Source organism: Aythya marila, assembly GCF_965140915.1.
Source record: "Aythya marila genome assembly, chromosome: 6".
NCBI classification, from domain to species: Eukaryota; Metazoa; Chordata; class Aves; order Anseriformes; family Anatidae; genus Aythya; species Aythya marila.
In genome coordinates, this window is record NC_139047.1 from 8,912,288 (window position 1) to 8,935,114 (window position 22,827).

The 22,827-nt window shown below is 48.9% G+C and overlaps 2 protein-coding genes across 2 annotated transcripts; both read right to left on the minus strand.

Moving 5' to 3' along the window:
• Nucleotides 1–474: 474 nt before the first annotated feature.
• Nucleotides 475–8,767, minus strand: RAMP1 (receptor activity modifying protein 1). Its single transcript, XM_082763954.1, has 3 exons — nucleotides 8,635–8,767; nucleotides 3,861–3,999; nucleotides 475–1,324 (listed from the first exon to the last, which is right to left on the minus strand). The coding sequence occupies exons 1-3, from the start codon at nucleotides 8,672–8,674 to the stop codon at nucleotides 1,069–1,071; spliced, it is 435 nt and encodes a 144-aa protein (XP_082620080.1). The 5' UTR covers nucleotides 8,675–8,767; the 3' UTR covers nucleotides 475–1,068.
• Nucleotides 8,768–12,766: 3,999 nt separating this feature from the next.
• RBM44 (RNA binding motif protein 44) lies at nucleotides 12,767–20,898 on the minus strand (the record flags this gene model as incomplete). The annotated part of the gene is made up of 10 exons (XM_082763213.1): nucleotides 12,767–12,920; nucleotides 13,047–13,192; nucleotides 13,988–14,354; nucleotides 14,766–14,839; nucleotides 16,569–16,641; nucleotides 17,231–17,256; nucleotides 17,331–17,517; nucleotides 18,286–18,462; nucleotides 19,341–19,399; nucleotides 19,483–20,898. The coding sequence occupies 10 exons, from the start codon at nucleotides 20,896–20,898 to the stop codon at nucleotides 12,767–12,769; spliced, it is 2,679 nt and encodes an 892-aa protein (XP_082619339.1).
• Between the last annotated feature and the right edge of the window lie 1,929 nt (nucleotides 20,899–22,827).

A 22,827-nucleotide genomic window follows, 5' to 3' on the forward strand; every position in this document is an offset into this window, starting at 1 on the left:
CACACTTTTTGGGCTCTCAGCCTTGTCCCTGCGGGGATGTGAATGCAGGCAGGGTGCTGAGCTGTCCTGCAGCTTTGGGGCCCTCGGAATGAAAGTAAGGGGGCTGCACAGAGCCAGGGGTGAGACCCCTACCTGGGGGCAGCAGTGGGGCCTTGGGGGGACATCAGGGGCTGCTCTTGCCCTGCCCTTGCCACGTTTCCCTCCCCAGCAGCCTCCCCTCAGCACAGAGCTGGGTGCGATCCCCCCGGCTCCTCCTCAGCCTCTGATGCCCCAGCCCCTCCCTCCCCTGGGCCCAGCTTGGGGTGAAGCTCCTGCGACCCCAAAGGAGACCCCATAGGGACGCCCCAACCCCAGCCCATGGGCAGCAGGTTCCGGAGGCCCCTGATCCACGCAGAGCCGTGGCTTCGTGGAGGGGATGAGCGCTCAGGGTTCACACCAAAGGCCGGCACCTGCTTTCCTTCTGTAGGTGTTTATTTATTTATTAGGAAAAGCATCCAACCCCCGCTGCTCGTCGGCCCTGCGGCACCGCCAAGGCCACCAGTGCCACCACCGGCGTCACCTCCCAGCACGGGGCAGCGACCGTCCATGGGTGGGCTGGGGGGAGAAGGTGCCCTTCCTGGCCTTAAAAAGGGTAAACAAAGGAAAAAAGGCTAAAAGAAAGAAAAGTGAAGGTTTCATCACCCAGCTTGCACCCTGACCTGCCATCCTCGTGGCCATGGCACGTCCCAGTGCTGCGCCGGCACCGCAGGCAGGACTCCAATCCCCCCATTTGTCTTTTTTTTTTTCCTTATTTTCCCAAATTTTCCTTTTTTTTTTTTTTTTTCCCCCGGTGGGGGCTGTGGGGTGCTGGGAGGGAAGCAGGGAAAGGCCGAGCGTTGCCGCAGCACTGCCCCGGCACCCGGCGAGCAGCATCCTCACCGCCACCAGCATCCCGCGCCGTCCGGTGACCGGGTCGTTAACGATTGATTTAATTGGGAACCACCGCCTGGGGAGGGGGCCGGCGGGGACGCCGCGGGGCCTCGGCACCCCTGGGACGCTCCTCGGCCGCGCCGTGCCCGAAACCCGTCCCTAGACGATGCCCTCGCTGCGTTTGCTCCTCCACACCACCAGCGCCGTCATCAGCAGGGTGACGAGGACGGGCACCAGGATGAAGGGGCAGAGGACGCCGTTGGGGGGGTCGTGCAGCGCCCGGCCGGACGGGGAGCAGTTCCTGAAGTAGTGGCTGTGCACGGCCACGAAGAACTCGTCCACCAGCCGGTTGGGCCAGTAGCAGGTGAGGTTCTCGGCCACGGCCGCCGTGCAGTTGGTCAGCTCCCCGTAGGTGCTGCAACACAGACAGGGGCACCGCGCTGGCACCGGGCTTCGTGCCACGGGGCGCTGCGGGCACGGCAGTGAGGCTGCAGGCAGCCAGGCATAAAAAATCTAAGTTATTATTATTTTTTTTTTTTCTTTATTCCCATCTGGTTTTGCCTCTTTGAGCCCGCTTTTCAGTGTTGGTGCTGTCTGAAGCAGAAGGAGGGAGCTGACTGGGCTAAATATATATTTATTTAGCTATAATAACACGCCCGTACTGGTGCTGTTAGGAACTACAGGGGGCCTGACCCAGTTAGCGCTCCGACACCTTGAGTAAAGTACAAAACACCCGCCTAAAAAATGTCTGTACGTGTAAAAACAGCTATATAAATATGTACAAAGGCATTTTGTTCCCATCCTAACTACTCACACCTCATCCTAGAACAACAGAGAAAAAAAAAAAATATATTTTTTTTTCATATATATTTTTCATATATATTTTTCATTTCAAAAAAAAATATATATTTTTTTTTTCATTTCTTCCACATATCCACATTGGCCATGGCAGGAACCTCCTCGCTAGGGCTGCCCCACCAGCTCGGGACACCGCGCGCTTGCTGGGATGAACACGAAATGCCTCCTGCAGTGCTCGTTAGTGCCTCCCCACACCCGTCCTTAATCAGGGGCTGATCACGGGCCATGGGCAGGCTCTCCAAGGGAAAACAGGTCTCCTCGCAGCTCGTGGCATTTGGAGGGGCGCGGATGAGCGAGTAACCACCCTCACGCTGTCGGAGGGGCTGCCGAGCCCACGTAAGAGCAGCACTGTTGCTGCTCCCAGAGCGAGGTGAGGGCTTTGGGGGCTTCCATTTCTCCTGGAAAGTACAGCTCGATTTGTTTTCAAATATATAATATAATGACATTGCTGCACTCTGCCCCAGGGAGGCAATGGAGGGATGATTTATGGTTTTGGGGGCTCGGGATGCTGATGGCACTACAAATCCTGCACGATGCCCCTGCCCGAGGCGCATCCCGAAGAGCTGGGAGCTGAGCAGAGCCCCAGGGGGGTGCCTGTAGCGGGGCAGGGTCGGGTGACAGCCTGGTGCCCCGGCCAGGACTGACGGGCACAGCTGTGGCAATAGGACACAGAGGAGTGATGGTGGCTTTGCCATCAGCCCCCTCCCGGTGACCCCAAGTGGGGTGGATTCGGGGTCCTGTGGGTGCACCCCAAATGATGGCACTGCCCATCGGCACCACGGGGAGAGATGAGAAGGGGATGGGGACAGAGGACAGGACCCGAGGGCACGGCTCTGTCCTCTGTGCCCTCCCCGCGGTGTTTGTGGGCATGGATGGGCTCCCCCGAGCCTCCTCTCCCCCTCTCCCCTCACCGGGAAGATGCTGCAGGGCACGCAGCCCCAGCCCCGCAGTGCAGCGCGTGGTGATTCTGCCTCACGGGTCCCTCACCCCGAAATGCCACTCGGGGGAATCACGGCTCCAAGCCCAGCACCGGGGGGCAGCTGTTGGGTAGAGCCAAAACCCTGCACACGTTTCTCCTTCGGCTCTCCATCTCAGCCAGGTTCAAGCACCAAAATTCCTGGGTTTGGGGGAAGACACGGAGAGGACTCGAGGCTCTAGGCAGGGGGGTTATTTCCATTTCTCCATCTCGTGCTCAGCAGAAGCAAACCCCTTCACTCTGAAGCTGCAGCAGGCACCCAGCCCGTGCCATCCCTACCCGGGCCATGCTCCTAACGCTGCTTTTCCTCACCCCAAAACCCTGCCCATGCAGGGCAGGTTGTCTGCAGCCGCACTGAGCTATTTCTACCTGATTATCCGGCTGTCCTGAGGGCACGGGAGGATCAGAGGAATGTCGGCTCTTAACCAACCCCAGGCTTGTGTTCCCACGGACTCACGCAATCAAATTAAAGGCTGCAAGTTTATTAACATTTCCTCCAAGTGCCTTGGGGATAACAAGTTTAGCAGCAGCTATTCAGGAGGAGAACAGGATGTTAGAGGTAAGGAACAAGCTCCTTAATGCACCTGTGCTTCCCGAGCAGGTCCCAGCCACCATCCTGGGCAATGGCAGCAGCCCTGGGCTGCACAGAAAACGTGAGGGATGCCCAAATCCCCCAGATAATTTCCCGATAGGAAAAGCTGGCTCATGGCTAATGCCTGTCCCACAAAGCCAAAGCCTCTTTGAGGAAGCGGAGCATTTTCTGAGGTTTCTCGGGATCGGAGCATCTCCCACACCGCCTTCCCACTGCTCCCCTCCATCTTATCACCAACAAAGGGGAAAGAAACCCAGGCTGTGCTTTTCCTAGGCTCTCTCTATATAAACAGATGCATATACTTATGTTTATATACACAAATGCAGATTTGAATTTGGCACAGAAGAAGGGGACCGAGCAGGAAATTAACCAAAACCCTCTACTTTTCTGCAAAGCACTCGTGGCGTGCAGCCACACCTGCTCACGCTTCCTAACTTCCCTCAACCCCCCGGTGCGTCTCAAGGGCTGGTTTTTGTGCACCGGGCTGGGAACAGCCATAGCATGACACAGAAAACAAGCACTTACCCCATGGTCTCGTCCCAGTCGCACCAGAGCCGCTGCCCGATGCCCTCCATGCTCAGCCTGAAGGGCCGGAGGCAGCGCTCGCGGATCTGCCGGCCGTACTCCGCCTCGTGGCACGCCGTGGCCGCGATGAAGTGGTGGGCTGAAAGACAGGCACGGGTCAGGCGCTGGCCCTGAGCCGGTTAGGCACACGGCGTCCTCTGGGGTAAGCCATAAATAAGATTGGATGCAGCTTTATCCTCCGCTGGGCACCTTTTTTTGGGTTTAAACTCACATTGTTTCGGTTAAACGCAACAGCACAGACAGGTCCCGGCTGCTGCTGTGCAAGGGAACCCTTAAACATTTCCTGCAAGGTGCTGGGCTGCCAGGCAAACACCCATCTCTGCGTGGAGCACAGCGAAATTCCCCAAATTCCCGTTCCCTCTGGTCTAGCCACGGGCCGCACCTCTCTGCCATGCAGAGGTTTGGGATCAGGGGAGAACAGGATGCTTCTTATGGGCTCAGAGGTTTTGGGGGCAGGAGGCTGGACGGCACGTGGAGAGAGGGCAGCAAGGAACGGCCATGGGCAGCCTGCTCGGGGTCCCAGCTGGATCCCATTGCTGGATAAATTTGTACGGTTTTGCCAGGAAAAATAACAGCAATGTTACACAGGGAACGGGGATCAGGCTGAAAGAAAAACCTTAGTGGGAATGATTTACCGAGGCTGGCTATAAATAACACCTTGCTCTCGGTCCCAAAGAGCCTGCTCGTGCCTTTGCAGCTACTGGAGCACATTGCGGGCGAGCATCGCATACCAGCGCTATTTTTTGCCACGTGTGAATAGCTCCGCGCACAAGAGGGAGGGGAGGGGAGGGGGCGCTATTTTTATTTTATTTTTTTTAAACAAAAGAAATAATTAGCGCGGTATTTAGCTGCAGAAATGTTGGCAGTGGAGGAAAGCCGGGGCGTTTTGGCACCTGAAGGCGGCCGTCGTGCCAGCACACCTTGCTGCCCAGGCAATGCTCTCCGTGCATGGTCTTGCTGCAGCCCCCAAATCCTCCCTGCGTGGTCCCACAGCCCCTGAAAGCCCTGATAAGAAGCTGCCCCCAAGCTCTCTTCTTGCTGGGGCTGGGGAACTGGTGCAGGGGTGCGTGGGGGGCTCGGGAGTGAGGGGTCACGGCGAGCCCCGCGGGAGCGATGCTGACCGTGGGGTGGGGAGAGGGAGAGCGGATTAAAACGCAGCCAGGCAGGCAGCCAAAGGGGAAGCAGGAGCTGAGGAGGAACCGGAGGCCGGCAGAGCCGAGTGAGACACGCGAAACGGAGAGCTGGGGAGCGGGGAAGGTGAAGCCACCTGGAGAAATTCAAGAGCAACACGGCATGAGAAGGAAGAGAAGCAGAAGTTGGCTGCCTGTGCTGATTAGCACGGAGGAGGCTGGCGCCAGGTCACTCCTACCACTCCTACAACCATTATTAGGGAAGCCCAAGCGCTTCCTGACATTTCTCCCTGCACCGTGGCCATTTCCTGGAGGAAAATCCTAATTGGCAGCTCCACCTTGGGTGGGGAGAGGAGACACAACGAAGCCCGGCTGCAGCACCCGCTGCAGGCTGCATCTGTCCTGTATTCAGCACCGAAACGCGTCCTGCTGCCATAAAGCAGGGTCCCTCGTGGGCACGTTTGCTTTTTATCACGGCAAAGGGCTCTTTGCTTTCATACTTGAGGCAGAAAGGGCTGCAGGAGGAAGTTCCACAAGATCTGCGGGTTTATCTAACGAGGACTTGTGCCTCTGCTAACGAACGTGCTCCCTGTGAAGGGCGGCTGATTGCCTGGTGGGAGGCATCGCCGCAAGGAGCGCGGCTTCAGCGTCCCACGGCGAGCATCCCGAGAGCACCGGTCATAAAGTGATTGAGGAAAGGATTTTTTGGGCATCTCTTGATTGCTGTGGGATTGGTGTCCTGGGGAGTCCCAGCAGACACCGAGCAGGGCTCAGCTGAGAACTGCACAAAGGAGTCGCTCGGGTATCTTTTAGCCAAAAAACCATGCGGGCACTGAAGGGCTCAAAAATTTCAAGGAAAAAAAAAAGTTCCCCAGGCAGGAACTTGTGGCGGCACTGAAACCCCCTGAGGAGGCCTTCTGCAGGGTTTTTCTCTAAATAACCACAGCTTCTCTCCTCGGGCAGGATTTTGTCACGGACAGGACTGCCTGGGAGGTGGTGGCCATCCCCAGGCGTGTCCGAGGTACGATGGGATGTGTTTGCCACCACAAGGCGATGGCGCAGCCGTCCCTGGGATCCCGGCAGAGCCACTGGGGTGGAAGGCGAGGAGCCCGGGGCCGGGAGGAAGGCGTATTTAGGGCAGGCAGTAACAGGAGAAGGTCAGACAGGAACAGGCAGATCCCCGACCGTCGGGGAAGGCTGAGCGGGCACGGGAAGGCTGCGGGAAGATGGGGAGCTCCCAGCAGCAGCAGCCACCGGTGGCTATTTCTGCATATTTTATTTCATCCTGCAGTGCTTGGGATAACCATGAAGAGATAGCAAAAATCAGGAATGCCTCTGCTATTGAATACTCCCACATTTGTATTATTTGCACGCTTCTTTACTCTTGGTTCACACAAACCTTCACCATTTGTGTGCTTCTTTTTACCTGTGAGTGGCCACAGGAGCACCCAGCTGCTCGAGTGGTTGGTACTTACAGAGGGAAACTTTTCTTTTCGCATCCCAGGGATGCGGGGGCACCTGGCTTTGAAGCTGAGGTTGCACCACCACGAACCCGCCAGGCTGTCAGAATAACAACCTCAGCCATCTGTCTGGGTTTCACAATTATTCAGCTCAGCTGCAGGCCGCATCTCCTGTCGGCGCTGGCTGGAAAACAGCAATCCTCTCGTTTTCCTTTCTGCCACACGGTGAAGGGGAGTAACAGCTCCAGGGGTGCTGGATGAAGTCTCTGGCCTCGACACTGATTTAGCACTCGTGGATTTGAGAAGTGGATTTGAGAAGAAGCAAGGGCATGCTTGGGGATGGCAGCAGGCTTCCAAAGCACCTCATCGCTGCAGGCTTCAGCTTCCCACCTGGCCCAGCAGAAGCACGATGTCCTCGTTGGGTGCTGGTGGCTGCCAAGCACCTTTCCAGGAAGGGGATTTATCCTGAACGTCCCTGGCCTCGGCACCACGCAGGGCAGAACGGCAAATACTTCCCTTTCCTCCCCCCAAAAAAATGATTTAGCACGTAAATAAAATAAAAACCAGCTGAAAAGGGGAGGGATGAATGAAAAAGCCAGGATGGCTCAAAAGCCAGGCACCCCAAACACGGACCGCTGGCTGCCTACAGACCAAAACCTGGCATGAGCAGTTAGTTAGAAAGATAATTACATCCTTAATGAATAGCGTGGGCGTTTTAAAAATAATCCGCCTTGATTGAATTAATGGGGAGAAGCACAGGTTGCAGCCACGCACCGGGGATTCGGGGCTGGCATCGCCCGCCCTTGGTTCCAGCCGGCTCCGACAATTATCGGCGCCGAGCATCTGCTCGCCGAGGCGATATTTCGGGCCCGTTACGGGCTGTGCGTTGCGTCCTGCTGCAGAACAAACTAAATAAACACAAAAATCCAGCAGGGAGAAAAGCAACACAAATCGCTGCGGTGCCCTGGCTGCCTGCTCTACCCAGGCTGCGAAGCCGGACCACAACCTGTTGGTGAGCCACGTGTGCAGCCGGGGAACAATTTATTGCACTTTTTCTCCTTGAAGGTGTTTTTTTTTTTGGCAGGTGCCCGAAAAAAACAGCCCTGCAAGGAACAAACTGGCATTTTTTTCCCCCCTAACGTGCTTAAAGGAAAAATAAAGGCAGGAGGAGGACGCAGTGAAAGCCAACCGCATCTGGCACTCAGCAGCGGGATTAGCTGCCATCTATCAGGGCTAAGTGGCTCGCACACAGGCAGATGTTGTGCTCCTGCGGGAGGGGGCAAAAAGCAGCCTGGAGAAGCGGCAGCTCCTGCCCGCATCGCCCAAAGCCGCGGCACCGAGGCACAAGGAAGGAGGAGCAGCTCAAGGACCAGCCGTGATGGGGATGGGGAGAGGTGGGTTTGGTCTGGGTTTGGGGCTCGGGACCGATGGGGAGGAGGATGGAAATACGGCCAGGGCATCCCAGCCACGGCTGGAGAAAGCATCAGCGGTGTGAGGCACCCCGGCAGCACCGAGCCCGAGAGGCAGTGGTGAGGAGAGAGGGGAAAGGGAGCGGGGAAAGCAGGGCAGGGAGAAATCCCAACTACTCGCTGGTTCCCTGCGGAGCAGCAGCAGCCAGGGAGCACTCAACAGTTAATTAGGGCGCTCGGAGAAGCCTGCTGCACCGCACAGCTCGCAGCGGGGCCGGAGGAGAAAACCCTCAGAGAGCGAAGGGAAAAGGAACTCATGCAGGAGCAGCAGCGCACGCAGAGCACCCGGTTTCCCTTTAAACAACCTTAAATAAACACGCTTTTAAGAAAAAGTAAGCAAAGCACAGCCCTCCCAAGCCCTGCGCTGCGTGTGTGTGTTGGGGTGAGCAGCCCAACCCGCCGCCTGTTGCACCTGAAGCCCTACAACCCCCCGAGAGCCCCGCATGGGCAGCACGGCGGGTCCCAGCTGAGCGTTTTTCAGAGCATCCCCGCAGGAGGAGGCAGAAGGGGCAAAGGGAGGGACGGGAGCCCTGGAGGCCGATTTGCACCCCGGCAGCCAGCCTCAGAGGGTGGATTTGGGCAGAGCCACCAGGATGGCCCCGGTGGCTCACCCTTGGCCTCCACACCGCGGTGCCGGGGGCAGGCGCACACCTACCGAGCACGAAGCAGAGGAAGCGGCGCGGCAGTGGGGCCATGCCCGGGCCCTGTCCCCGCTGGAGAGCGGCTGAGCCCGCCGAGGGGCCGCAGGAGGGAGAAGCCGGGGCTGGCAGAGCTGCCGAAGCGCGGGACGAAGCGAAGGGCGGCGTTTGCTATTAATAACGCGGCGGAGAGAAGCCTCCAGCTGCTTTCAGAGAGAGAGAGAGAGGGGGGGGGACAAAGCTCATCCCAGCCCCGCAGCTCGGGGCTGAAGGAGGAGGCTGGGGCTTGAAGCGTTAACGGCAGGAGTCCTGCTAAGGGAGGAGAGAGGCGAGGGCTGGAGGAAGGGAAACGGCAGCACAAGTTTTTGAAGAAGGGATTTTAACCTTTATTCACAGGTAAGGGGAGCTGCAGCAGCACACGCAGGCAGGATTTAGAGCAGAGCACGGCAGAGGGACAGAGATGGACAGGGACGCAGCACCACACAGGTAGGGGTGCCTGCCCCTGATCCCAACAATAATTCTCCTCACTCCCTCACCCCACACACACCTAAGCTGCCTCTCCCTCCTCTGCCAGGATTTAAAGTGCAGACCTCTCCTCATCTCCCCCCCAAGCCCAACAGATTGATTCCCTCAGCCTTCCTGCTCCCCCTGCACCAACCCTGACCCAAAGGCTCAGGGGTCAGCAGTGGGGTGACAAGCTCACCCCTGTCCTGCGCTATGGGGTACAAAAGGAGGAGGCAGAGGCCCAGCTCTGCTTACAGCAACAGAAGTGGAATAGGAGACAAAAAGAAAAAAAAAAGGCAGCTGTATTCTGGAAGAAGAGAATCTAGGCTACAATATGATCCTGACAGAGAGACGTGCTGTGCCAGGACGCAGAATGGTGCTGCAGTGAGGGCGGGCAGGAGATGCCTGCTTGCGAGTCGCCGCTGCAGCACGGGGCTTGCATAACCACGGCCCTCAGCACCGCGAGCTCCAAAGCCTGCTTTGCTCCACGTCCTCGCTGCCTCCCTCTCCTGCGGGTATCAGAAGGATACATGACACTTCCACAGCCCATTTAGAATACTATCAGGAAAGAACTTAAGCGTGCTGGCTCTTTATTAACATCGTAGCAGCTACTGCCATGCCTAAAATGAAGTGGTGTGCAAGGGTTGCGTACTTCAGCACAGCAAAGTCCTGCTGTTATTAGAGAAGTCTCGCCGCGCTGAAATGTGATTTCTTCAGCCTTCGAGAAACGTGCTGAGCACTTGAACCAACTGCGGAGAACAACAGAACTGGGAAGAATCATTTAATTTCTGCCGATACAGAAAAACAACCAACTGACCTCCAGGCTACGTTCCCTCAACCAAGACTGCAAATCACGCAGTGATGCTACGCAAGTTTTCATTAAGATCTACTGAAATAAAACAAACGAGAAATACAGAATGATCCCAGAACAAGCTAGACGGCAAGAATCTTCCAAGTGAAGCATTGAGTTCTTCACAATCAGAAAATCATCTAGATAGAAAGAAAGAAAGAAAAAAGCAGGTAAGTCGTGCATGTGTATGCCCAAGCTGAAATATATGGAGCATCAGCAATTTTAGTACCCCAGAAAACCACTAGAAGTTATACTGCTTTTGCCATGCAGTTCAGAACTTTGTATGCAGAAAAGGGAGATTTCCTAGCTTTAAGAACCACCCAGAAGAAATTATTACAAGAAAATAAAGGTCTTTGTGTAACAAATCACATCCAGTGGTGTTTTTTTCTTTAGTTAACTGAGTGAGTTCAAAATGAAGCTGTCAAGTCATGGTCTAGGAGTGAAGAGGCTCCATGCACTTCTTCGTGTTGCTCAAAGCACCGCTTAGTTTTGCTTTGAGCATAAACCTAACTTCTCTCACCTTTTTCTAATGAAGTTACTCCTCCAAAGTTAACAAATATAAAAGATTTATAGTCACTTAAATGTCCAACTCTGAGCTAACTCTGCCAAAGAAACACTGAAGAAGCTTGTATCATGCTTTACCTTATTTCTGGATTTAAGTTATTACATAAAACAACCTATAATACAGCCTGACAAAGAAGCAGGATCTGTACAACTCCAGATGCTTCGTCATTCTGCAGGAACATAAGGCTCTGAGAGGTATTTCTCAGCAGACACCTACCCTTCAGGAAAGCCCGAAGCCATACACACGAGAATACTGTAAATGAGCTTTTTAATAAATCATCATTTCTTAAACCTAGTAGGTACTAGATTCTTACTAAGGGAAGATGAAGTTTTTTTTCCCCCCATTACTCACTACTGACTTGGCTATTTCACAGCACCCTCATTACGAACGTAAAACTTGTTACAGATCATCTCTTTCACAAAGCAATTGTTCCTACGATAGTATTTTTTACCTGTTATGACTGTCAAGCCCACACACCATTTTAAAAATGACTTGACAAGGAAAGCACAATACATTTCAGGCTGTAAAAAAACCTTACTAATTAAACACCCTTTCAAATGCAAGGTATTTTGGGGATGACCCTACGTCTGTATCTGTAACCCCGAGGAAGTCAGTCAGTAGAGCTGTAACTAATAACTTCGATTCACAGCTGCATCTGCAAAAGCTTACAGGGCAGTCAAACGTCAGACTAGCAAGCCTAGAGTATACTCGGGAATGACGTATAGAGTATACGTGGGAATGACCCCTGGATACGTAAAACTATCAGCATAAATACTTCTAGCTCAGAAGGCACCGTAACAGTTAAAAATAAATTGATTCTTTCATATCCTTGAAATGGGAGCTTTGAGACCAAAATCAGAGCTTTCAAAATTTGCTGCTGTTTTGGGAAGAAAACACTGCAGAAAACTAAGTGTCATGCAGCTGGACAGAGCATGTTTGGGGACACAGGTGATGCCACAGCATTTCTAACAATGTATAAAGCAGCAGAGGAAACCTGCACTGCTGCTGCCTTAAGACAAGCGGAATATGAAGCTTTTGTGGGAGACTGAAACGAGCAGCAACTCAAGGATGTCTCCTAGAGGACACTAGGTATATATACACTCCTGCAGTTCTGGGTTTTGTTTTGGGTTTGTGTTTTTTTGGAGGGACTTGTCTTACCCACTATCTGCACAACTGTACAATTTGTCCCGAGGGAGAGGTTCCCCCTTCATTTCTTCCCAAACTCCTACTTCTGGGTTTTGTTTTTCTCCCCCCATAAGGATGGTTTTCAATGAGATGACAGATCCAACAGCTGCTTCCTATTTATTCCTGCCCCGCTACCTCACCCTCACTGGCCTAGTAAGCTGAGGCCCCTGCAGCCAGTCACGCAGCACCCCCTCCCATCCCCCTGCTCTGACTGAAAGATTAAAATGAAAGCCTAGCAGAGACGCAGTACAAATGGTCCACCCCAAAGAGACTTTAAGCCCTAGTGACCACCCAACCCACCAGAAAGCCTTGGCTGGTCAATTAGGCAGTAGAAAGCTGTTCACGGGGTGGCTGGAGCAGCTTCCTACCGTGGGAAGCAGGATCAGTGCTTCCAGGGAAGGCACACAGGGCACCAAGCCAGCCGACCTCACGTAGCCACAGCTGGAGCTGTAACCTGCTGTGTTTTAGGAGTCCTGGCAGTGGGAGGTGGGAAGGCCCTTTCCTCTGCTTCTCCTAGCAAGCTGAACGTGCTGCAGCAGCCCCTGGTGTATCAACATGCAAGATTTCCAGGCAACGCAGCAGAAGGAAAAGAATCACCTGCAAATCCCTTTAACATGCAAAAACTAAAAAACATGCAAACGTACTCTGTTCTATATCTAGACGAGACCTAAATCTCAAATATCAGACAAAGATCATAAGTTTTAAACCAAAATTGAACCTAACTGGACTTTCTTTAAGAAATGCTACACACAAACTGGCCATTAGATGTCACCTTTGCCCAGAATATTTATGATGCTCCCCACTAAAAGTTTGCATAATAAAAACCCAACATACCAAGTTTTATGAAGTGCACAGAGCTAGCAAGCTCACCTATTTACAGATGTTCTGCAAAACAGTTACTCAGAAACTGTTGTTTCACTGATTCATTTAGTGTGTGTGTGTGTTTTTAAATGCAGGCAGAGGTTTACAATAAACTCCTTCCCAATCCAGTCAGGCTGTACAGCTACACAACGTCCTGTGTTTGCATTTCTGCAGGCTGGAATACTCACTTATTTACATTGCTTTCCCCCCCGCTACAGCTGGGCGCTGACTTCCTTAGGATTACAGAGGTCCTTTCCATAATAGAACTGATGGACAAGCCACTTAGGATACCTTTATTGTTCTTCCTCACCTCCAACAGAGCATCCACAATTTTGTCTCTGTAGGAATAACAGAAATGACTGATTATGTCCCATTTTGTGCAATCCACTTAGCACTCTAATTAGTTATTGCAGATGTTGGATTCATCACAAACCAGGGTAGAACTGAAATACAAATATGCTCACCTACTAGCCTCTGGATGGATTTCTTGAAGTTTCTTCATTAATTTGGTAAAGCTGCTCAAATTCAAGGTATTAGGAGAAACAAAGGCACCAAATGAATTAGCAGAGAAAGGAGCAGATGCTTTTTGCAGGGAATTGTCTCCAGTGTCCTAGAATTGCATCAAAATCAGAAAAAAATGAGCAGGTTATGTATTGTACAAGTTTTATGGCTGATCTTTGCTACTAAGAAATATTTCTGTTATGGAAAAAGAAAAAAATGAAGAAATACAGACTCAGATCAGTAAGTGTTTTAACATGTGCAGTCACGGTATCAGACCTGTAGCTTAGAAATAAAACTGCACCACGTATTTATGGTAACTGGCATTCCTGCTGCATTACGTTAGGTCCAGCTTTTATTTCCCAGAAGACTACAACTTCTGAAGTTCAATCCCCAAACACAGCCCATCTATCCAGTTTGTCAGAGCAACACCAATTACTAATTTTTCCTCATCCTCCAAGGACCGACCAACCTGAATGAATTAAAAGAAAATCTACACATGACACTTCTTTAGATTTACATTTAAAAATCTGACGGCTTCTCTTCCACTGTCAGAAAACCTTTTCTGTATAAAATCTGAAGGCATTCAAACAGAAAGCATTTCAAGTGAGAACTCAAAGAGGAGAAAAGCAAGATAAAAAACCCCGTGCAAATGCCTAGGTTCCTGGTTTAGGATTAAGGAAAAGAGGGACCATCACAACTTGATGCAGAAACAAGTGAACGGTGCTCTCACTCTTCTCCAGCATGACAGAAATTTGTTACTGAGACGTAACGTGCTTTCATATCCTAACGTCACTCAATATATACTAAGGTAACATGTTACAGAGCTGTAAGTGTTAAGTCTGCCACATAAAGGAGCCCAGTAATCATTATTGAGCTTTCGATTAACTGCAAACAGAAAACGTACCAATTCTTCAACAGAAGATTTTGGACCAGGACACTTTGTTTCCGAAGGTACTTGGGTAGAGCAAGGAATTGTTAAAGCAGCAGTGGGAAGGAGGGGTGCCTTCTCAGAAGCAGAGGTGGTACCAGGAGCTTCCACTGAATTGGAGGATGAAGTAAGTGTTTTATCTTGATCATTTCTCTGACTGTTGTTGACAGAGTGGGTTTCATGCCACAGCTTCTTTTTAAGTATTTGGGAAACAGAATATTTGTTCTCCGATGAATCATTTACAAGCTCAACACTTATTGTTTTTCCTTTTATTTGTTTCTTGCTCATTTCCTCTACTGCTAACTTTGCTTCATTAGCATTTTTAAAGCCAAGAAATGCACATCTAGAAGCAAAACGCAAATAGGAAACAAAGTAAAGCACATCTTAAGTTCCAATGCAATGTTGATAAGAACGTTATTAGTACTGGGAACTGTAGCAGTGCGGTTGGACCCCGTGACTTAAGTGACCTGTAGAGATCCCTTACAACCTTAACCACTCTGTCAGTAAGAACACACCATGATGGTTCTGATCTTTTGAAACATTAACTGTATCTCAACAGAAAATTTCAGACTACTTAGCTTCTCTTAAGATGAGGAGCTGTCTGGAATTACAGGTTTTTGTCAGTTTATCTGTATCTACATTACTTACTGAAACAGAATAAAAATAAACTAATGAACAACTCCCTCTTCTCTCCCATGATTCATTTACTTCAACAGCAAAAATTCTAAAACAAGTAAAACTTTTATTACTGTACCTGTGGTTACCAGAATCCACACAGATAAGAATGTCAAAGATCTGGTATTCCCGGAAATGTGATCTTAAGTCATCCTACGAAAATACAAGCACATTTTGATTGCAAATGTATAATATGAAAATTCTGAAGAGAGGTAAGACACTACTGCTATGTTAACAAAAATGGGTGTACCTCTGACACTGAAGAACTTAGGCCACCAACACGAACAAAGGAGCACTCGTCTGCACTTTCCATTATCTTTGCTTCTGGTAATAAACAGGAGAAAGCAAATTGTTCCTATTACTCCTATTATTTCTATTATTATCTACTATTATTATATTATTAGCATTTAAGCTAACGTCTTCTCTGTAAGTTTCAGAAAACCTTTTAAAAAAAAAAAGTCAGTGAACGGTAAGTGTCTTCTAATGGAAAATGAAATATTGCCATGGAAAACTGAAGAGCTCAGTTTCTTCATACCTCATTCCCTGAAGAGGTGGACAAGGTAAGGTTTCTAGCTGCAGTCAGAGAGAACACTGGTTTGAACTAGCGGATCCCAATGCCTAAGCATGGGCAGCACACTGTAAGTCCCTGCCACGGGGCACACGAGCTCTCTGCTTTTACCGTTCTGGGCTTTGTAACCATGCCCCTCACCAGGACCCTTGGTTTCCTAACACAAGATAACTCTCGAGAAGTCACTGTGTAGAAGGATGCAGAAAAGAAGTATCCCAAGCTCCATGGCTGGCTAAGCATTTACTGATTTGGATGTAACCACAGCAGGTAAAGTTTTTGAGGAAAAATGTGGATGAGAAGAGCTGTGTCACTATACAAGATTCACTGCAAGTCAGGGCAAAAAAGCATGAAAATCCAGCTGGCATTTTCTCCAAGTTCCTCACACTTTCAGAAAGCACACAGAGTATTCAAATATTAAATATCAACACCATTATTAGGTATAGCAGCTTAAAGCACATGACCTCACCTCTTAAATCAACCGTGTCTTGTTTTTCTTCTTGCTTTTCCATTTCTTCAGATATTAATGAAAATTCTGCTACTGTCAATTCCTCTTTAGCATCAAACCAATATTCATTCCTATCTTCAGTTTTTACACCTTTACAGCCTTAACAGTTCAAACAAATTTCAGTGTGTTAAAATTCAGAGCACAATATTTCCTAAGAATATTACATTTCTATGTATTTAAGAGGCTTCCAGCTACCTATGTTATTTGCCACTACAACTGGAAGAGGTTTCACTTACTTTCTCACACCAGGTTTTTTCTCACCACATAAGGTACGATATATGGCTGATACACATGGACATTGAACTGTCCCTTCTGTGATGGAAAGCTTTACATTAGACGTTTTACATGGTTCTCCCCACCACGCCCCCTACACAACTTAGCTAGCAAGTCATGCAGTATCTGTACTAGAAGCAGCGAACTCACCATGTTGCACATCTTGATCTTTATGCTGTCCTTGCAATGCCTTGGAGGAAGAAGAGCCACTAGGCTGACCGCCACCAGTTAAACACACGGTCTGTGGATTGTCCTACAAGTATGGTTCAGTTATAGCACAGAACCTGCACTTGATATTTTTTGGACATTCAGAATATTAATTAAACAGGTAAGTGTAAAAAAGTGAACCTACTGATTATCTTCCAAGAATCCCAAAGTTACTTTGTTTTGGGAAGACGATCACATGAACTGCATTTGTTATTACTGGCAGGGAATCTCAACTTCAGTCTTAAAGACTTTAATTGCATTTGCAATTAAAGGAGCCTAGGCTCAGCAACGTAAATGCCAATGAAATTCAGTAAAGACAAAATCCCTACCACATTGACAGAAGTTTTGCTTTCTTGCAGTCTTAGAGCTTCTAAGTCTGCTTTCCTCATGCCTGAAACAGAACTGTAACAGAACCAAGAATGTAATACAAAATATGGCACAACAATTTTAAATTCTGCAATGATACTGAGTGCTCTGAAATATTGATTTAAGTATTTCCAGGCATAGAATGGGAAAAGCTTGCAGTAAAATAAGATGTACTTTATAAATCTTGGTGTAATTAGAGAACCAAAGTTTTTAATACCTGTGTTTTATGAAAGCATCAATTGCAATCTGAAACATAAAGCTGTATTCTAGATATAGGGTTTAGATTGTTTTTCCTTTATACCTAGAAGTCTTAGTAATCAAGTTTTCAGTTTATACCTAGAATTTTAGTAATCGGAAAGTGCTGAACTGAGAACATGACCTGTACATTGAGAACTTTTTCTATAAAGACAGCACAAGTACCACTCCACAGTCTGCATATGAGAACAGTGCAGAGTAGAACTTTTCTTAAAAAAAATCACTGTGCCCAAAGCGTTAAGGTAATCTTCCAGCTAAACAGTTTAGAGCAAAAAGATGCATCCTGAAATAAGAAATCCTAAGTTCAACATCTCTTAAGGTCTGCTCCCATTTACTTTGAAGGTTAGTACCATGAACAAAGACTACTTACTCATAGCAGAGGTCCTCTCTGAACAGCTGCCAAAAGAAAAAAGACTTGTCTTAATTTTCTAGAAAAAAAAAATCACAATCAAAAAGCAATAAAACATTACCTTGCATGGGGTGTAAGAAGAAGAGATTGGGAACAAGTTTATCTCAACTGACAGTGGTGGAAGTGCATTTAAAGGTATGCCCATTTTTATTTTCACTCTCATGCTGTTGTAATTCTTTTTTAGCTCTTCCAAAACCAACAAGACAGATGAACCTAATTCAGTCTTGGCATAACCATTTCCATGGTATCTGCTAAAATATGTATAAAAAAGAAAAAAAAAAAAAAAAGATCAGACAAACATTTTATTTACTTCAAAAATTGCTTAAACATTTCACCACATTTAAAATTCTTTTTTTTTTTTTAACTGGTATCAATAACCCTGTTCGTATTGATAAACATTAACTTCTTATTTCCTCCTTTTTTTAATCTACATTTCTAGTGTCTTTCTTTGGACTCTGCCATTAAAAATTAATGAATTTATACTTCTGTACAAGAGCCCGATGCTTTCAGCATCTAGAAGACACTTCAAGTATTTTCCATGGAGCAGACAAAGCACTACGATATCTAAGGCAAGACTTCTTGGTGGAATCCCAGGTTTATTGCAGGACATGCACTCCACCAGCTAGAGACCCTTCAAACACCATTCCCTTCTTGCATCAACTCTCAGTTCTGCAGCCCTTCTCTTCCTCATTTACTACCTTGCCCCCAGTTTCCCCTCTGTGCATCCAGTCCACTCCAGATTGTTCCTCCTGTATCTTTCCTCCTGTCTGGAAAGACATTCCTGGAAACAAACTGTTTCTGCTGGGTCTGTGAATGCCCTTCTCAAAGACAGTACAGGACAGATTAAATTTTAGGCTGAAAATGAGCCTTGACAGTTCTGAGAACATAAACCCCTTCAGATAAAAATGATAGCTATTAAACACTACCAAAAAGTATGAATACGTCCATAATACTTAGCAATTAATGCCTTTTAGCCAAATTGTGTCCTTTTGAATGAAATACATTAAGGTACATGCCTGCTAAAACATGCATTTTCCTCCAAAGCCAGCTTGTAAACCTTCAAGCAGTGCTGATAGCACATCTGATAATGAGTGGTTAGAATCTGCAATTCCGCTTCAACAGCTCTCTGCAGTAGATTTTGACAGCAGCTTGACACAGAGTTCTTCACAGTTTGTTTGTCGAGGTGTCCTGGCCTTTAAAATAACAATAAATAAAACCTTGAAGCATTTGAGTCAGTTATAGGTTTGTCATGTCTTATTTTGGGACAAGTAGCTTTCCAGAAGCTATTTCTGATACAATTTAAGGGGAAAAAAAAAAAAAGAAAAATGAAATCAGTTCCTTCTATTCACTCCCCAGAAAAAAAATGATGTTCTACAGCAGCTAGTGGCACAGCTTTCACACAATATCTAGCCTTCATTGAGAGCCAGAAACTGCACTAGTACCTTCATCATTTTTGTACAAAATGTATGGTCACAAGAATGAAGACAAACTTAGCAACTCTGCTCATCTACAGATGTACTGATTTTGTTTTCAGAGCCACAGTATATTCATCTATCTACTGGTTTTAGAGCCACAGAGTATTTTATTGTATAATTTTGTTTTTAGCTTCGCAGGGTACTTTAGGATGTAAAGCACCTCTGAAGGTCTGCGGCTTGTATTACACACCCCACAGCCGGAGGAACCTTTCCCAGCGCAAATTCAGGATAAACGCTTCCTTATCCGTTGTTACCCCAGGATGTGCTTGGCCTTCTTTATCTCACAGGAGCACTGCTGACTGATACATGACCTGTTCAGAGACCCCCACCTTCTCTTCTGCCAGGCTGCCCCTTGGCTAGCCTGCAACCCAGCCCCTGCTGCTTGGTGCAGAGCTGCTCTGCTCCTGCTGCATGGCTGCATTTGTCTTCGTTCAGCTTCAGGTCTCACCAGCTCCTTCTTGGCAGGCCAGGTCCCTCCAGAAGGCAGCCCAGCAATCTTTTGCTGTCATTTTTGTCGCAGACAGCCTTTCGATCTCAAAAAATCCAAGTCTTACTCAGCACCCAGAACGCTAAACCAAGAGCAGTTCACTACCCACCTGTCAGTACTTAGCTTTAGATCCCTGCTATGCAACTCAGCTTTGGATTCCCACTGCTCCTGAATAAAAATCATTGAAAAGAAGTTACAGGTTAATGTTTGGATAGACAAGTCCTGAGCAACTTAAGGTCAAAAAAAACTACCTTCATTTGTGAACTTCTCTCAGCCGCTGCAGGATTGCCATCCAGGTGCTTTTCCTGCGTGTCAGTAAGCTGTGAGCCAACATCTTCCACACTACCAGCTCCACAGGGCTCGTCCGTGTTGCAGGCAGCATCTGCGCAGGTTTCATGGCGCCACCCCACAGGCCGGGATTTGTTCATCATCGTTATCTCTGTATTGACAGCCCTGGACACGAGATGGACCCGGGCGCTGGTACTCCTGCTGGTTGTAAAGCAAGCTCTGAAATCAGAGCTCGCGTCGACAGCCTGGTTAACTTTGGAGTCGCTGCTGAGGTTTATCAGGTTTTCACAGCACTCCGGGTCCAGGCTGAGTGAGCTGGCCTTTCTGCCAGACTGACCTGCATCGTCCAGCCCAAAGAAGCGACTCTCGCTGCTGACAATTGCACACGCAAGAGGTTCCTCGCAAGAGTAAAAATCGCAGTCCCCTGTGCTTTTGTACAGTTGCGTGGCTCTTGCAGGGGCCTTTCTTGGCGGCAGCAAGGGATTTTCTTGCTTCACTGCCATGCTGTGAGCGTGCTGGTCATTCTGCTCAGACACCTCTTCGTTTGGGGCCACCTGCGGTGACTGTGCGCCATCAACCAGGGGAGCATCTTCCTCCTCTCTGTTCTCTAGACCATCACGTATGAGCAGATCTGGACAAACCCTCTCCTTACCCCCACAAGCATGACTTTCAAGTATATTTCCATACAGAACACTGTTACACGCTGTATGCTCTTCCTTATGATCACAAGAAGTGCTGCTGCAAACTGGCAGAGAGCCCTGAAGCAGCTGGGGAAGCTCTGGCACAGCTTCTTCTGTGTGGCCCTGGTCCCCTACGCAGTACTCAGGGGCAGAACAATCTTCTACCACGCCAAGACTTTGCTCCTTTGCGGCTCCACCACCTGGAACCGGATGAGCTGGATCCATTGTCTTCAGGGTTTTGATCTCCCACTGCTCAGAAAGCTCACCTGAGCTGTCCCTAAAATCTGGCTGGGACTCGTTAGCACTGACATACTCCAGCTGTGAATCTTCTTCACCTACATGCATCTGTCCACAGTCACACACGCCGCAACTGGACTGAGTATCACTGCACGCCCTTCCCAACGTACCAGCTTCTTTCTTGCTTTCCTCTACCTGTGCACAGCAAATTCGCATCCTCTTCTTACTGTACATTTCAATATCCGCATCCAAAGATGAACTTAAGTAAGGTAAGCTTTCCTCTTGCAACTCTAAGTCTGGAACACTGGCACAGTGTGCCTGGCCAAAACCAGAGAGGTTAGCTCCCGCTGCAAGGTCTCTGCTCAGAGTTTGCTGAGCTTTCTCAGAGTAAGGATAGAGGTGAGAGGTCTGAACAAAGCCCCGCGTTTTGCTTTTAACGTCGCTGCTCTTTTGTAATTCCATGGTACGGATACCGAAGCCCTCCCTCCTCAGAAGTAATCCACACAGCTCGCTTCACTGCAAGCTATCCAGGTCATCAGCTCGTCTCTTCCTACCGGTTTCTCACCTTAACAAAAATAAGAGAAGTTCAAGATACTCCATGGTGTATGAGAAGACAACGCTGTTTAAACAAAGACGTTAAACTATCCCTCTTATTATTCCCTATTCTAGTGCAGAATCAAGTAATTACACATTCTCAAGGACATCCAGAGCTCAATTAAGGCTCATAGAAGAATTTGCTGTCCTTCCTTCTGCAATTTCAACGGAGTAAAAGCATCCTGACAGGCCAAACCTATTTTCTTACACTGCTAGGAAAAGTTTCTGTCCCCATACCACTGAAGCATGCCTTGGCTGAATCACCCGAATCCCCGCAGATACCCAGCGAGCTCTTTGTGTCACACACTAACTTTGTCACAGCACACGACTTATTTCAATGCATGTACTGACTCTGAAAGCAAAGATGTAGACATTACCCTGGATGCAGTGACCACAAACTAACCTCACATTATTCCTACCGATTTTGTATTTGGCCTGTAAGCATTCCTTGCCACAGGAAGCTTACAGCTTCTTGATCCATGACCAGGGGATTTACTGTGGGGATCATCCTACAGACGAGGAGCTACGTACATTTTAAAAACTTTAAAAAGTGAGCAAAAAGGTGAACTCAAGAGCTCTGTACCCCCTGAGAACTACAAACCCCGTAGACATTGGGTAAGTGGGAAATGGAAGCATATTCCTTTGAATCCTGAGGAATCAAGAAGAAATGTTTGCCTATCACGGAATCGTAAAAAAAATAAATAATTGATAATCTTTAGATCCAGGAAGTGTAAGACATAACAGAAAGCAGGTATTTTTTTGGCAGAATGTTTCTTTCAATGACAGAAGAAAGCCAGACAATTCACCAAAGTTTTTTCCCTGTGTTGCACTTGTAACACAACCAGTTTTATAGCAAACGCGTAGAAAAAGCAGAGAAAAAGCACTGGGGGATGGAGTCACTCTTCGTTAAGTTTGTTTCTCACAAATAGTTGTCTCTGCCTCCACAAAATATGATTTTAACAAAGACAGGGACACGTAGAGGTGACAGCCATTTCCCAGCTACGCTTTTGGAACTATTTAAAGAAAACATGGCTGGTTTATAACAGGCAGCAAAATGCAGCCTTGCCTGCAATGCTCCCCTCTCCCCAGTCAGGCAGAGCAGCCCATGGGCCCACAACCTGAGCTTCATCTGCCTTCAAAAAACACCTCCTGTGTTTAATGAGTGCCTGGCAGATGCCAACATAAACCCTACCACGCCCTCGTTACCCACAGGTGCAGGTAGCTTTGCCTCTACACCATTACCTTTCTCTTCACACAGGCAACCTTCGCTCAGAGCAACCACAGGCGTGAGATCTGGTCTCGCCGTAACACCACCAGCACATACCCACGCACAAATTACCAAATACTACCGCCGAGCAACGGCAAATCCCAACTTTTCCCTCAAAATTACGTGACAAAACCCCCAAACCACGTCGCTTCTCCGGCCTCAGGGAGCCCCACACCCCCCTCAGCCTCAGCCGCCTCAGCACGCGCCCAACGGCCGCCAACTGCCACAAGCGCCCGCCCACGCCCGCCCACCCCGCCCACGCCCGCCGCCCATTGGCTGCGGGGGGAGCTCCCGAGCTCCTGATTGGCCGAGACGCGCCCCGCGGCCGGCGCCGAGCGCCGCCATTTCGCAGCGCGGGAAGCGGCGACGCGGCCCCGGCAGCGCCTCATGGCGCCGCCTCTCAGGGCCGGTGAAGACCGGGCACTTCAGTGGTGTTTGAAGGCTGGTGTTGGTCCTGGCTGCCCAAAGGCCTGAAGTAAACTTATTTCCAGCCACATGCGTTATAAAGTTTTTATTCAAGTGTGCATAAA

What these genes read in the sequence shown, in the direction of transcription:
- RAMP1 (XM_082763954.1), bottom strand. Translation starts at nt 8,674, where the DNA reads ATGGCCCCACTGCCGCGCCGCTTCCTCTGCTTCGTGCTCG. An exon ending in CTTCCTCTGCTTCGTGCTCG is followed by an intron (nt 4,000 to 8,634) that starts GTAGGTGTGCGC and finishes CCTGTCTTTCAG; the next exon opens with CCCACCACTTCATCGCGGCC. An exon ending in GACTGGGACGAGACCATGGG is followed by an intron (nt 1,325 to 3,860) that starts GTAAGTGCTTGT and finishes TCTGTGTTGCAG; the next exon opens with CACCTACGGGGAGCTGACCA.